We start from the raw sequence: 15,608 nt of genomic DNA, 5'->3' as shown, positions 1-15,608 counted from the left end.
CTTTCAAAACATGTCCAACCGGGGAGCTCTATTATTAAGACTTTTTGGTTTTTCCCCCAAGGAAATAAATTATGTAGGTCTTTTAAAATTTTGTAGACTTCAGTTTTATAAAAGAACACATTTTAAGTCTTGCCCGCTTTCATAGTGGTCAGGAAAGATTTGAATTCCAGTGTTGGGTTAATCCCTGTAGAGAAAGAAATGAATGAGCACAGATACAGTTACTCATTTCAAATTTAGTTACAAAATATACACTGGTCCTGTTACTGCTTTGAACATAGAGAGGAAAAAAACAGAGAAGGTTATTCTGATGGCGCACCATTTTCAGAATGCCACAAATAGATCATGTTCCCAGTCAGCCTACAGCTGCTTTGTGATTTGCATTGCTTTTCTCTGCAGTAGAAATCAGGAATTTTGAAGGTCACAAGAAATGCAAGACCTTCTTGTAGTTAAAATGTGTTTAAGAAAGAGCTTTCCTTAGCATTCTTATTTTCTTAGGCCTTTTCGTTATCAGTGCACAATCGGATTCAGCATCTGATTTTTAAAAAAATAATATCAAACTGGTGTAATCTTCTAACATGCAGAATTAACTTGTATATTTCTGATTTCTTAGGGAAAAATTTAAAGTCATGATATGATATCCATGGGGAAATTGGCATAGAACCGAAAGCCTTAACAATACAGGATTCACCAATGTTCACGGATATTGGAGGACTTAACCATGGAAGAATCTGGGTTTAGAGAAAGCAAAATTAACGTTCAATTATTAGTACAGTACAATAATTTTATCTGATGACTGGGGAGAGGTACAGATGAAAACTTCAAATTAAGATTTTGGTTTGTTTGGAGATATTTTTCAAGTATTGGGACAGAGAGGTCAGATGACTTGGAAAAGGCTGTATCTTTGGTCTCTTAACAGTGAGTTCAGTGAAAAGAGTGTTGGATTGCTTTTGAACTACAACAGTACAGCCTCTCAAACAAGCCAGCCTCCTTTTCACTATGAATTAGGATTTGGAGGCCCCAGTCCAAACTCTTTTCTAAGCCTTCCTAATTCCCCTTTATCAAAATCCAAGAAATCTGAGATGCAGGTCTGGAAGGGTTCTGAATAGGTTATCTGGTCCATATCTTCTTTTCCCCCTCCTGCCCCCCATACACACACTAAGGCAAGATTAAGTGTATTATCTAAAAGTTTGAGTGGTACTGTGCAAAGCAAATTAGCAAGAGTATGAATCCAGTGGTCCTTACTGGATTGTCAGAAAACCAGAATATTCTTCCAGTTTGTTTTAGTACTGTTTTTTTTATAGCATAACATTAGAGCTTACCCAACAACAGTCGTGTTCAACCAGTCCAACGTTCATGAATATGAAGGGCATCACTCAGCTGAACAGATCTTGGAGTTTATAGAGGTATGTGACTCATGTTATGACAGCGTCAGTCCCCAAATACATATTATATAAATGCAGTTTTGATGTGAAACATTCCAGGACGTGTTTTCTAACCAACTATCGTAATAGAACTACTTGATATTCTTAAAATTAGAGAGCTGGGGAGATCTCTTGAATGAGAAAGGATGGGTTCCTGAGTACTAGTCTGGAAATGTGAAGACCTGGACTCAGTTCCCTGCTTTGCTATGCACTTTCTCTGTGACCTTCATAAGTCCTTTGTGTGTCTGTATTTCGGTTTTCCACTTATCAGAGTTAATAACACTTCCCAAACTTATAGGGAGGAGGAATATATTTATTATCAAGAGTGCTCTGAGACTGTGTTACCTAATACATGTACTTAAGCTTGTGAGTAGTTGTATCACCTTTGTTAAATAAGGTATAGGTATCTATATTCTGTCCTTTCTTCAAAAGCTGTTTATGTATAGGTTTTTTGAGTTATTGATGCTTAAAGACAGGCTTTATTAGTTAGATGAGCATGATAGCATTATGTTGCCAATTTGTATTTTATAGTACAGCATACAGAATAATTTCATTGTGTATGAAATGTAAGTCTCATTATTTGTGTATTTTAGGATCTCATGAACCCTTCGGTGGTCTCCTTAATGCCAGAAACCTTCAGTGCACTAGTTAAACGCAGAAAGTGGGATGAAATTTGGATGGTGGATTTCTATGCTCCATGGTGTGGGCCTTGCCAGGCTTTAATGCCAGAATGGAAAAGGATGGCGAGGGTAAAAAGGAAATTACATTCCAAGTTTTAAAATGTTCTTCTTAGCAGAAGTATTGAAACTGGTCAATAAACTGATCTAGAAAAGTTACCGTAAGTGAAAAAGACCAGTGATTGAGATACTGTACTAAATGACAAGTTATTGCCATGGCAGTTTTATATTTTATCAGCTAGGGTAATTTTTTAAAGTCCTGAACACAGAGAGTGTCATCCTGTAATACCCATAATCCCACACATTTTGATAAACTTTAGAATAAGTTGCCCTGAAGTTTGATTAATTACTTATATATTGTGAATGGCAAGGGGATCAGGTTAAAATAAAAAAAGATTTTAAAAGACTCATTGAAGTATATTGCATCAGAGTGGCTTTAAGTAACTGTAGCCATTTTTGCACTCTAATTTCCTTAATTGTTATCTTATTATAGTTATTTGTATTTAATGTAGCACCTAGAGGGTCCAGTTGGGCTCTTGTTCTGATTTTAAATGGATGTATAAAATATGAATGCAATATTAGTTATTTGCATCTTTAAAGACAAAAAGACTAAAAATGTTCTTTAGAGGGTTCTTTTCAATTCCTGTTCTTAAATAGTGTTTTCAAGATGTTTTAAGTCTGATTTTCAATGATCTGAACTATATACACTTCACCATTCAAGTCTGTGCTTACTTTGCATGGCCATTGCTATATGTAGTCATTTACATAATGGTATTGCAAGTCCTTGATTAGTGTTGCCAGTTAATAGTGTGTATAGACTAATCATGACTCCTGACATGTACAATATGACTGATTTTCATGAACACCGGTCAGGTTAACAGTCAGTTATATGACCCCTTTTTTCCTAACCCAGCTGTGGGTGGGGTACCACAAAACAAAAGTGGTATCAATTAAAACACAAGTTGAAATTCCTCCACATGCCAATGCCTTCAGTGCATTGGAATTTGCTTTGCAATGCTTAGAGAGACAAAAAGAAAACAATGCAGTGCACCTTCCTACAGCTTATGCACCATACCTACTATGACTTTGAGAATGTTCAGTTGTATTATTATTGAATATCTCAATCTCAGGTTTATAAAACAGGAGTTCTACTACACATTATATTTTATGTCCAAAGTATACATGTAATTTTACACAGAGAGACTAAGTTACTGCAACAAACAAAAGAAAGGGAAAAACCCAGCCTTCTCCTTTTTGCCTGCTTGAGTACTCAAGAGATGAGGACTCCAATAAATGCAGATGTCTAAATCTGAAGTATTCATCCTGGAAAGAGGTTCATATTGCAGGAACTAACCTCAGTGTAATCCCAGAATGATATTACTGATAGGAAATTCAATATTCTTTTCTTTTTCAGTTGTTAAATGGATTAATAATTGTTGGCAGCGTGGATTGTCAAAAATATTTTTCATTCTGTCACCAAGAAAATGTACAGGGATATCCTGAAATAAGACTCTTTCCTCAAAAATCAAATACAGACCATCGTTACTAGTAAGTAAATAATGGCTTAAGTTTGGAAAATATTTAATTACATGCATTTCAATATCAAAACAAAAAATAGACTAGCACGGCTTACTCTCTGTTACTATTGAACATGCATTTCAAGAGTTATGCTAATCTTCAAAATGTATTAAGGAGGGCCTGGGGGCAGGGAAATAGCATCTTTCAAATGGTAAGTCAAAGCCATTGGAAAGTTTTAAATGTTAGAGTACAGTACAGATTTTATTCTTGCACATTCTGAGATTTTCAGTTCTGTAATACTAAAAGTGCAAGAAATTCATTAATTTAATTGTTTACTGTTCCTTTGTTTTATTATTAAGTTAGCCAGAAGTTTTCATGAGTAGCATATTCATTAGTAGCATAACTTATGTTGATTTTTAAGTTATGTTTTTATCTTAGAGCTGGAAAGGACCTTGAGAAATCAAGTCCAGTCCCCTGCCCTCTTAGCAGGACCAAGTTCCATCCCTGAAAGTTTTTTTTTTTTTTTTTTTTTTTAAATCTATTTGCTCCAGAGACCTAAACGGCTTCCTCAAGGATTGAGCTCACAACTCTGGGTTTATAAGGCCAATGTGCAAACCAGTGAGGCACACTTCCTACCTTCAAAGAACTGATCCTTTGCCAAGTCAGCGGCTAAATATGTAGTTAAGATAGTGCCCTAGACACTTAAATTTTCCAGTCCTTTTGTCTTCTGCAGAGAATATCAGTAGCTCTGATTCACTGTGCATATATTAGTGCAAGCTTGCCTTTAAAACAGATTGCTATATGTTAAGATTTTTACATATGTAAATAAAATCCTTGGATTATGTCTGATATCAACATTATAGATTTTTTTATCCTTCATTCATGGTGCCATTTATTTGGGACAATGACAGAAGAATGCTGAGTAGTGGAAAAAAATACTGGTATGGAAAGTGAAATCTGACTTTTAAAAAATGTGATAGTGCTGCAATTCATTATGATATGATAGTTTTGTAACATCACATACTTTGTTTCTGAACCTGGCACCTCAGGTACCAAATGGAATATTGAAGAAAGAAATTAAACTGTGTAATGGAAGGGTTCCTTCTAATGCTCATTGATAGTAAAATATGTAGACTGTACTTGGGAGTGCCTCATAGGCTGCTGAAGCTTTAATTTTTGGACTACCTGGAATTCAGGTTGATTTTACCCTTTCATATAAATCTTCCAAAACACAAAGAGTGCATCTACACTTGCATTCCTCTTTCGAAAGAGGCATGCAAATGAGGAAAATCAAAAATGGAAATGAGGCACAGATTTACATTTCTGGCATCTCATTGCATAGTCTTTCGAAAGAAGAAAAGCACTGCTCTTTCGAAAGTAAACCCCATCTTCGAAAGACTCCTTTCAATAAAAAAAAGGGGAAGAAGGAGTCTTTCGAAGATGGGGTTTACTTTCGAAAGAGCAGTGTCTACACTGCTTTTCTTCTTTCAAAAGAAGACTCTGCAAATGAGATGCCAGGTATGTAAATCTGCACCTCATTTGCATTTTTGATTTTCCTCATTTTTCTGCCTCTTTCAAAAGAGGAATGCAAGTGTAAATGCACCCAAATTCTCCAGAAAAAGGTGTTTTCTCTTTCTCACTCGCTCTCTCTCTTTTTTTTGGTCGGGGGGTATCTACAAAATCTGACATTATTGAAGATAATTAAGAAATATGTAAAAAATATACACTGAGGATAAATAGTGCCCCTGGGGAGGGAAATGCCATTAAGAACTACTGAGTTAGATTTGACTGAATTTATATTTGTGTGAAAAACTCTCACGCAGCCTCTGATTATTATTTTCACTAATTTGTGTGAAGATTCCAGTGCAAAATGTTGTTTTTTAAACAATCCCCTACAGCATTTACGGTGATGGCTGAAGCCCATTAAGGAAGGATGATGATGTGAGTGGGGCAGGAAGGCTGGCTTCTCTTCCTGGTTCTGCCCCTCTCTTTGCATAGTCATAGGCAGGTGTCCAACCTTACCTGTAACTCGGTTGCTGCCTCTGTAGTAAGATGTCACTAGGGTTCTACCTACTGATGTGAACTGAGGATCTGGCCCCCAGTGTATTTTGCATTGTATGTGAATAAGTTGGATGCTGTCATTGCAGAGAAGACTGTAGGTCATTGGCTAGCTTGTTTTCATTGGACAAGCGGCGATAAATACATAAGTTAATAGAATAAAAAGTAAAATTAATTGAAAATGTTTCTATTGTAATAATCAAATGTTCTCTGTGACATAAGTTTAAACTGGGATTTTGACTGAATTGTGTTCCACTTGATCATGTGCTTTTTTTTGTCTCACCTGTATTAGATTTAGTAAATTTATCTGGAGTTGTTACCACAGATACAATGCTCACTAGCCTTTTTTAGCTGACATTTAACTGGTATTAAATTTACCTTAGGCTCCTTTAATTTAACATAACATAGCATCACTCCTTCCTTTTATTCATATCCCAGTCCTTTACAGTGTGTATCATTGACTTGTATTATTCAGAATTGAAATTAACATAGCTTTTACACTATCTAAACTATAGTAGAAATATTTTAAACCTGATGCATTCAAATGAATTGTATATTAACCTTACAAATAAGTTATCCTGGGTTTGTATTTGATACCACCAGTCTTCCAAACCCATTCAAGCTATTGCGTAATTGGTATTTTTCTTGTGTGTTCTCTCACAGTAGTTACAATGGCTGGCACAGAGACTCATATTCATTAAGAAGCTGGGCACTTGGGTGAGTTACTATATTAAAATTCATTCATATGCTAGCCCAGTGGTTGTGTCTAGGAGAAGCTTGTATCCAGATGCCAAGAAAACAAAGCATTAGATGTGCCTAGGTAGAGGGGTATGTTACTTCAAAAGACAGAGTCAGGAATTTTTGTACTCTGTTGTCTCAAGCCTTAATAGCAATGCTTAGAAAAAGTATTCTTAGCTTCCTACAACAGTGAAGGTACTGTTACTTTCCTGAAGTGATAGCAAATATAAAACACTATTGTAGTCTTGGAGCATGGCTGTTTGACTTCCCGGATTCAGCCTAAGTGCCAGGTCCAAGTCTTCTGAGGGAAGGAAGAAGATATTTCCATTGAAGAGAAAAGACCATTCATATTGAATGGATACAAGTTTGCCCTCTCAATGCTCAAATTAGACAACAGCCTCAGTTTTTGGTTCAAGGAGGTATGAGATAATGCTTAGATGCCTATACCACGTCAACTAAAGGGTCTTTGAACATAATCATATTACAATATTTATTTACAGTTCATTATAGCTGCTTCCTATTTTCTGGAAATTTCCTGTAATATAACTGGAATTTAAATATATTTAAGGGTTTTTTTTAATTTTATAATAAATATTTTCCCCTCTCCCCAGGTATTTACCTCAAACATCTGTGGATCTGACACCCCAGACTTTCACAGAAAAAGTTTTGCATGGAAAAGATCATTGGGTCATTGATTTTTATGCTCCTTGGTGTGGCCCTTGCCAAAATTTTGCTCCAGAATTTGAGGTGCTAGCTAGAGTAAGTTTTTAACACATTGACACAAGCACTTAGTTTCTGATGCCATAATACCTGCTTCTTATATAGTGCTTTTCATCAGTAGACTTAGTAGCAGTTACATATGCTGCTGCCATAAAATAAAATTTTTATTTCAAAACTGTATATCTTAAGGCAAGTCCACACAGTGAGATACCAAGCAGCAGCCCTGGGTGTAAGTCTACCGTGCACCAGCTTGCTGCACTCATTATGTGGACAAGCCTTTCCCTCTGTTTCTTCAGCGTCATTAATGCCGAGGAATTAATGTGTGATTACAAGAAGTTCCTTAAACTTAGAAAAATCATATGTCCTTCTCCCCTGTAAAAGGGGCACATAATTTCTTTAATTTCTAAGTATATGTAGGCTTGCCAGTTGTGCTTATCACCACAACATCTAAGTGCTTCATGTACATTAATTTTGTTCAGGTCCCTGTTTGTTTACAGCTTTTCCTCTTTTAGTTTGGGTAAACATATTGCTTTTTCATTCCATTTACTAGTTTTCAAAACATGATTCAAAGCTTACACTGATACATCTACACAAGCTGAAGATTACAACCCATTTGCAACAGCAACAAAGGGTCCTGTGGCACCTCATAGACTAACAGAAAAGTTTTGAGCATGAGCTTTTGTGAGCTCACGAAAGCTCATGCTCAAAACTTTTCTGTTAGTCTATAAGGTGCCACAGGACCCTTCGCTGCTGTTACAGATCCAGACTAACACGGCTACCCCTCTGATACTTGAACCCATTTGCAGTGTACAGATAGCCCAAGTCTCACTGAAAATCAATTGATTGTCTTGCAAACACCTGTGTTAATTTTAAAAGTGGGACTCCAGACACTTTTTTAAAAAATTTTTCCCTGTATCCCAACTCGGCAGAATGAATGGATATATTCTATGGTATCCTTTTCTGTTGTGTGTATTCCTACAGTGCCAATGTATAAAATATTGTCTCAGTCACTTGTGGACATCTTGAGGTTTGCTTGTTCTAATGGGACTTCTAGTAAATAATTTTCTTTTTCAGACGGTTAAAGGAAAAATAAAAGCTGGAAAAGTTGACTGTCAAGCTTATGCTCATACTTGTCAGACTGCTGGCATCAGAGCCTACCCTACTGTTAAATTTTATCCCTATGAAGGAGCAAAGGTAAATATTAAACATTGTTGCCATTGGGTGAGCCAATGAGGGGAGGTACTACAGCTTAATTGGTCTACCTCCACTATTATTTAAGACTGCAAAGCGCTTAGCTTTGTACTGGAAATGTTGAAGTATATAATAGTTTTTATTTTAGATTCTAGCAATATTTATTCCCTTTCCTAATGTTTCTAAAGGAAATGAAATCCTAAAAATTACTGATGCCTTTTTAAAGATACCTGGAATTAGTGTATTAGGAAAACATTAATGTAATGAGAAATAATACTTAGGCTGTGTCTACACTAGCCCAAACCTTCTAAATGGCCATGCAAATGGCCATTTAGAAGTTTACTAATGAAGTGCTTAAATACATATTCAGCACCTCATTAGAATGCTGGCAGCTGCAGCACTTCGAAATTGACGTGGCTTGCCGCCACACGGCTCATCCAGACGGGTCCTTTTTGAAAAGACCCCGGCAACTTTGAAATCCCCTTATTCCTATCTGCTATTAGGTATAAGGGGATTTTGAAGTTGCCGGGGTACTTTCAAAAAGGACCCTCGTCTGGACGAGCCTTGTGGTGGCGAACCGCGTTCTAATGAGGTGCTGAATATGTGTGGCAGTTTCGAAGTTTGGGGCCAGTGTAGACACAGCCTTAGTGTCTAATGGGAAAGGAAGCTGCTACCTAGACAAATTGCCGGTGAAAAATGCTACAGGTTTTCATTTCTCAAAGGAATGAAAGCAATGGAATGAAAGCAACAGATTTTAATAGATCCCACAAAAATAAATTGAAAGCATTTTTGTTCCAGTTGAAATGGAACAAAAATGCTTTTCTTCAGTAAAACAAAGCACTTCAGAGTTTTTGATTTTTATTTTGTATTATATAAAAAGCAAAACAGTTGTGTCAAAACAGAAAATTTAAACATTGTTTTGAAATATTTTAAGTTTTTCTTTTCAAATGAATTTCACGCAAAAGTGGCATTTCCACTTTTCTTTTTTTTTCCTTTGGTAGACACTTTCAGCAGGGGTAAGCCAGAGTCTCCAACCATTGCTTGAAAATTCTGTTTTATTATTAGAAAGCATTGGATGTTAATAAACTTTTGAGCTGTTGTATGGCAGGATGCATAATTTTTGTTTTGTTTAAGAAAGTGTTCTGTTTTTAATAGTCTCTAATGACAAAGTTGATCTTTCAATTTCTTCATTTACAAATAGCCTCTCTTGGGCAATATTAAGAGCATGATTCTGTAAATTCTGACCCCCTGCACCTAGCCTGTACTCATAAGCTGTGTCTGCACTCGCAGTCCTCTTTTGAAAGAGGTATGCAAATAAGCGTGATTGCAAATGCAAATGAGGTGCAGATTTGCATATCCAGTGCCTCATTAGCATATTATTTAGAAAGGGATTCTTTCAAAGGAAGAAAACCAGTGTAGCCACTGCTCTTTCGAAAGTAAACCCCATCTTCAAAAGAACCCTTCTTCACTTTTTTATGGGAAGGCGTATTCTTTCAAAAGAGCAGTGTCCACACTGGTTTTCTTCTTTCAAAAGAAGCTCTTTTGAAATAATATGTAAATGAAGTGCCCAGTATGCAAATCTGCACCTCATTTTCATTTCTGGTTTCCCTCATTTGCATACACTTTCAAGAGAGGAATGCAAGTGTAGACACAGCCATAGTGAATACACTTGAATGAGATTTCTCCCTGAATGAGTTTCAGATTAGACCTGTAGTGATAGATTCATTGCATACAGGTAACAGTGACAGATTTCTAAATTATGTATTCTTATTTTATTGAGTAAATATTTATATACATAGGAAAAGTATTAGAGCTAAGTATTACAGTTTTCCTTATTGTGCATGTTTTACATACACACAGTTTGCTTAGCCAGGAACATTGGAACACTGTAGTAGTTATTACTGAGGAAATCGATGTTTTTTATTTCATTGTGATACTTAATCACATTTTATGAAACATAAACCTCCTCTCTCCAAAGGGTGCTGTTCACCCTATTTGAAATTTGAGTACTGCATAGGGGCTTGCATTTGTCTCCAGAATGGATCTGAATTTCACCCCCCAGTCACGAGATCTATTTCTCTTAGGTAGAGAAGGCATGAAATGATGATAATGCACTTTTCCCCCTGTTTTTAAAGAAAAATATTCTTGGAGAGCATATAGACAGCAGAGATGCAAAGAGCATAGTTGATCTTCTGACGGAAAGATTAGCAGTTATTCAGAAGAAAGGAAAGAGAAAAAAATCTTCTAGAAACAAGGTATGAAACATGGTGTTTGCCCTTTATGAAGACATATACTAATGTAAACGATTTTTAAAGCGTCTTGCTAGCCTTTCATCTTTATCCATAAAATGTTGTAGTTTTATATTCAGTCTTGGTCTAGTTACCATTGTTACAGAATCAGCTTTTCTGCTTGCCTGGCTGACCACAGCAAATTGCAGTGGCGTTGTCACAGAGCCAGTTACAGCATCCTCTTGGAGGCCTTTGTTTTTATACCGATCCTGCCAAAGTTTAATGCACCATAAAAATGGTGGTCCTAAGGAACAATTCAGTGTGGGACTTAGTTTGAAAACTCTATGCTTTAGCCAATCCCCTTGCACAATTATGCCTACTCTGCAACATAATTCCTCATTTTATAGAACTTGGGTTAGCAGACCCTGGATTTGTAAGCCTAGGGCATAAGCATCTATACTCATTTGTAATCTACACTAGAAATTGTTGAATCTTGAGTTCCAGCATTTGATTCTATGCTCCTTTTTGTATGCCCAAGTCCAGCCACCCATGTCTAAGACTTTCCAATGCCTTCCCAAACTGTGGCCTCTCTAGCCCTTTGCTCGTGGTGCAGTGAGGGAAAACTTGATTGTCCACCATACTTGACTGTCTAGAGGTCAAGGTTTTCTGGAATATTTTTGGCTGGCTGCAAGCAGCGGGGCTGACAGCTACTGGCTCTATGGTCCCAGAAGGAGAGGGCACAAGGGTGGAAGGGGCAGGGCCTAGTACAATCAGCCATTAGCAAAGTAGCAGCAGCAGTGGCTGGAGCTCTAGCACTCTGGAATGCTGGCCCCCAGTGCAATTGCCCCATTCCCTCTCTTCTCTCTGCCCCTTCACGCCCCCTGCCCCCAGTCAGGGTGCTTGACTATGTCTGCATTGCAAACCCATAGGACTTGAACACAGGATTCCAGCGAGAGTCCAAGGACCACAAATCAATGCAGATTGTTGGTAGGTGGAAGGGACAATTAGGCTTGAGCCTGAGTTTGAATCCTCTGCCTACACTGGATGATAGGCTTACCCTGAGGCTGTCAGGCAAGGGAACATACAGGAGCACATTAGCCCAAGACTAGTACTTCTGTGTTACTGCAGGAAGGAAATATTAAATGGCAAAATTTCATTTTGCTAAATGTTGGGCCAAGTGTGTTATGGTATTAAAGAGCTAGTGCAAGAAAATCTAAAATTACTGTAGTGAAGCAGAAAATTGAGTTATCAGTGCGTTTGGATTGTAATTTTGTTTATTATTGTTAGGATGAACTCTAATATTGAAGAGGATAAAACTCAAAATGTACCGAAGCTGTGACAAACAGAAGGCATCACGATGAAAATATAACCTAGACTAATTTCATGGAAGGAACAACAGAAATGAACTGCAGTTTGAATTCATGGACACCTAGCCATGTCCTCATGGATTCTGCAGAACTTTGAAGGAGTTATTCTATTTGTTGTGGGGGGATTCCAGGAATTTGGAAATAGGCTGTACCTGCCCCTCTTGCTGATATACAGAGTTTGTGTATCCTAATCAAGGGCTTAGACAGTAGTGGGGGCTGCCTGGTTTTCATTCACCTTCTGGTTATCCATTTCTTCCTATGCACTCTACTCAAATGTTGCCATTCACCCTGTGGACAGCTGTGCTACCAAGCCAGCCAAACTTGCATTTTCACACAGCAGAGTGCACTGTCCCTTCCTGAACATTAAGGAATTGTCTGACATCAATATAAAGGAAAAATAATCTTACCTCATGGTGGAAGTTTGGTTTTGGAGTTTTACTTTATAATGATTCACCCACCAACCAACCAGTCAGTAGATAGGTTTATGGTATCATCAAATCACTTTCCTAATAGAATATTGGTATGATGAAAGTTTTGAAGAAAAATTCCTCTCGCCAATTGCGGATGTCAAGTGCAAATTTGTGTTTATACCACTGAAGTGTCCTGGACAGAATTCTCAGCTTTTTTCATTGTAAAATTGTTCCAATTTATCTTTAGCTCAGATGAATCTGTGGGGCACATATTTTACTTGTTTTAGTAACATCACTATTGAACCCTATTCCCTCAGATGCACTTGAAGATCTTCATTAGGAAATATGGACCTGATCTCCAGTGCATATTTCCTGTTTTTGTAAAAGTGCCTTCTGAATTTTGACTTCTTCATTATGGACACTTACTACTATTGACATGAAAACTTTTATTGCTGAGACATTTTCATGAACGCCCAGTCTTTAAGGTCATTGTTTCTTAAAAAAACAAACAGAAAAAAACCCTATGCGACAAAGAGTTCCATGTGCATTTGCAAATATTCTGTATTCCATTTCCATTTACTAAAGGTTAAATTGTTACATTTAATTTTACTGGAATCCACAAGTCTGAGTCAAACTTCTTTGAAACTGTCACTGTATCTATGAAACGATCTGCTCTTCAATAACATACAGATTAGCCATTACCAGATGAGCTCTTCTAACCATTTCCCACCCTAATTTCCCCAGTATTTGCATGATTGAATCTAGTGTAATTATAATAATGAGTACATCAGAAATTCCTAGAGGTCACGCCCTCACTGAGTAATTTTTCACAAATTACAGTACCAGACACATGAAAACAAAAATTGAATCTAGCCAATCTGAGGCACTCAAGCACCCACTTTACCCCATGTTTACAGTTACATACATTGCTTACAGTTATCTAATATTTAGCCAGCCATAGACCAAAAAAGTAGTAAAAGAAACAGATGGATCAAGATGACCCTTCCACACTCACGAAAGTGTTAAAATGTGTGACTTTTTAATATTGTTAAGTGTTTTTATCCTAATCAGTCCCTATTTTACTGCAACTTCATTTCTCACGTTCCATCATTTTCTACCTTTTGTCTGGAGGATGTTGTCTCAGCTTCACATTCTTGGATAATACTTTTTGAAATCCATCTGTGCAGAAATGAAAACACTGGCAGTTGTTTGGACAGTATTCCTGATTTCAATTTAATAGTTACAGAAATTCTAGGACCATAAGTATGACTAATTCACAGCATTCTTCTTGATTAAAGAAACAGGAGCATAAGAGCATACTGATTTAAATGAACTATAGCCTTTCTAAGGGTACATCTGCAAAAGGAAAATTAGGGGTGTCAGTACACTATGAAATTAGGTCACATTTGTTAAGGTCCATTTTCTAGCACCTGATTATATACAGTCGAGGGTGCGTGTCCACACTGGTGCACAAAGTCAATGGAGTTTCAGCACCATTAGGGTTGCCAGCTTTGATTTTGTCAGCAGTGTGCTGTGGATACCTATCCCACAGTTCTTGCTGCATTGCATTGCAAGTTTATCTCAGTCTCTGATGGGACAAATGTGCTGTGGGTAGTTTTGGGTCTGCTGTCAGTATCCCATAGTGCACTTGTCTCTCACTGCCCATTTGGAAAACAATGGCGTGGCCTCACCTCCCTGGCATTCCCACTCCCTGTACAGATCTCGCCATCAATACAGGGCTCCTCAGAAGTCCCCCTCTCAAGACTGCACTAGCCCTTTGGGCACCGTTCTCTCTCCTGTCCCCAGTCCCTGTCCAGAGGCCAGTCTGCTTCTCCTCTTCTACTCTGCTTTGGGGAACCACTCTCCCCGCACCAGTCCCGCTCTTCTCGCTGCTCCAGCTCACCTCATCAATCCCACAAGACTATGTACTACAAGCTCAATGCTGGCTGTGTTCTCCAGATGGCTCCTTCCGCCTTCTTGTTTGGCCTCTCCTGCTTTGCTTTACAGGGGTTCTGTGGTGTCCAACCCTTCTGGCCTGGAACAGGAGTCTGGTGCCTCCCATTGACCTCCTGCCCAGGGGCCATTTCAGAGCACCCAGCTCAGTCGCATACAGTACCTACCTCAAAAGCCCCCGAGGTTACTGTTAGCTGCCCCCCTCCGGACTCTTGCTCCTCCTACTCCTCCTGAGGCTGCACCCTGCCTCACCAGCGGGAGGAACTGTCCCTGCTGGTGGCATTTGCATCTTCCAGCTCCTCTACAAACAAGGTAGAGGCAGGTGCCTCAGCCCATGGACTTATGTGCAGTCCAGAACCTCCTTTACTATGCAGCTACCAGTCTTAATTTCCCAGCGGAGAAAGCTGCTGCGTCTATTGACCTGACCGGTGACATTCTTGCTTCAGAGGGACCCATCCCTCTGAACAGTTACAACACTGAATAAGCATTTTTTCATGAGCCTCCTGGCTTGGATAGACCTCAGCAAAAGCGACATTCTCCAGGTGGTGGTAGCCTGCTGTGTGCTCCGCAAGGTATGTGAACGTAAAGGGGAAAATGCCATGCCAGGGTGGAGGGCTGAGTTAGATCAGCTGGCCACTAATTATGAGCAGCCAGACACCAGGGCAGTGCGGAGAGCACAACGAGGGCACTGCAAATCAGGGAAGCTTTGAAAAACATTTTTATGAATGACCACATAGCACCATGACAGTCATGTCTGTTGCTCTTAAGGAGGTTCCCGTTATTTGATGTGTTGTCATGTGCAATAAAGGGTTAAATCCAGAGTGAGCGGGTTGGCCAGCAGACAGGTGAGCCTATGAGGAGGGGTTTTTTGTGTGTTTGTCTTTTGTTTTGTTTAATTGAAGGAGTTGCAGGTCTCTTCCTCTGCCTGGAGCAGAGAGAGAGACCAAGATGCTTAATGTTAAGCAGACTTAATGAATCCAGTAAATATCTCTGGCCATTTCAATTAGATTGTTCTGATATAAAAGTTGTGACAGGGTCAGGCCAGCAGACCCCAGATGGATGGGTAAAAGGAATGCAGTTCAGGATGCAGCCTGGGCTGGGGGAAGAGCTAGTTAAGCTCCCAGAGGGAGGCAACAGGGAGTGGCAACAATCAATCAATGATCTCACTATGGGCGTTTGGGGAGGGCTTTTAAAAATCCATCCCAGTCAGGGGAGGGGGAGAGAGAGTAGAGGTGAATAGGGTTGGCAGGTGGAAATAAGAGAGAGACTGCTAGGGAGGCCAAGCAGGGCTTACAAAAGACAGCAGGGAGGAGAAGCAGGAGCTAAA

At 38.7% G+C, this 15,608-nt stretch overlaps 1 protein-coding gene across 1 annotated transcript in view; it reads left to right on the top strand.

Annotated features, from left to right (window-relative positions):
• The window catches only part of DNAJC10 (DnaJ heat shock protein family (Hsp40) member C10), a 40,314-nt gene extending 27,382 nt beyond the window's left edge, over positions 1–12,932 (top strand). Inside the window, exons 16-23 of the mRNA XM_075001746.1 lie at positions 1,302–1,403; positions 2,015–2,170; positions 3,513–3,646; positions 6,338–6,391; positions 7,024–7,171; positions 8,207–8,326; positions 10,459–10,578; positions 11,839–12,932. Of these exons, the coding sequence (XP_074857847.1) occupies positions 1,302–1,403; positions 2,015–2,170; positions 3,513–3,646; positions 6,338–6,391; positions 7,024–7,171; positions 8,207–8,326; positions 10,459–10,578; positions 11,839–11,850 (846 nt within the window). The 3' untranslated portion in view covers positions 11,851–12,932. The remainder of the gene's footprint in view (positions 1–1,301; positions 1,404–2,014; positions 2,171–3,512; positions 3,647–6,337; positions 6,392–7,023; positions 7,172–8,206; positions 8,327–10,458; positions 10,579–11,838) is intronic.
• The last annotated feature ends 2,676 nt before the right edge of the window (positions 12,933–15,608 follow it).

Source organism: Carettochelys insculpta, chromosome 8 (assembly GCF_033958435.1).
Source record: "Carettochelys insculpta isolate YL-2023 chromosome 8, ASM3395843v1, whole genome shotgun sequence".
NCBI classification, from domain to species: Eukaryota; Metazoa; Chordata; order Testudines; family Carettochelyidae; genus Carettochelys; species Carettochelys insculpta.
Note: the sequence above shows the minus strand (reverse complement) of the source record. Positions and strands in the feature narration are given on the sequence as shown.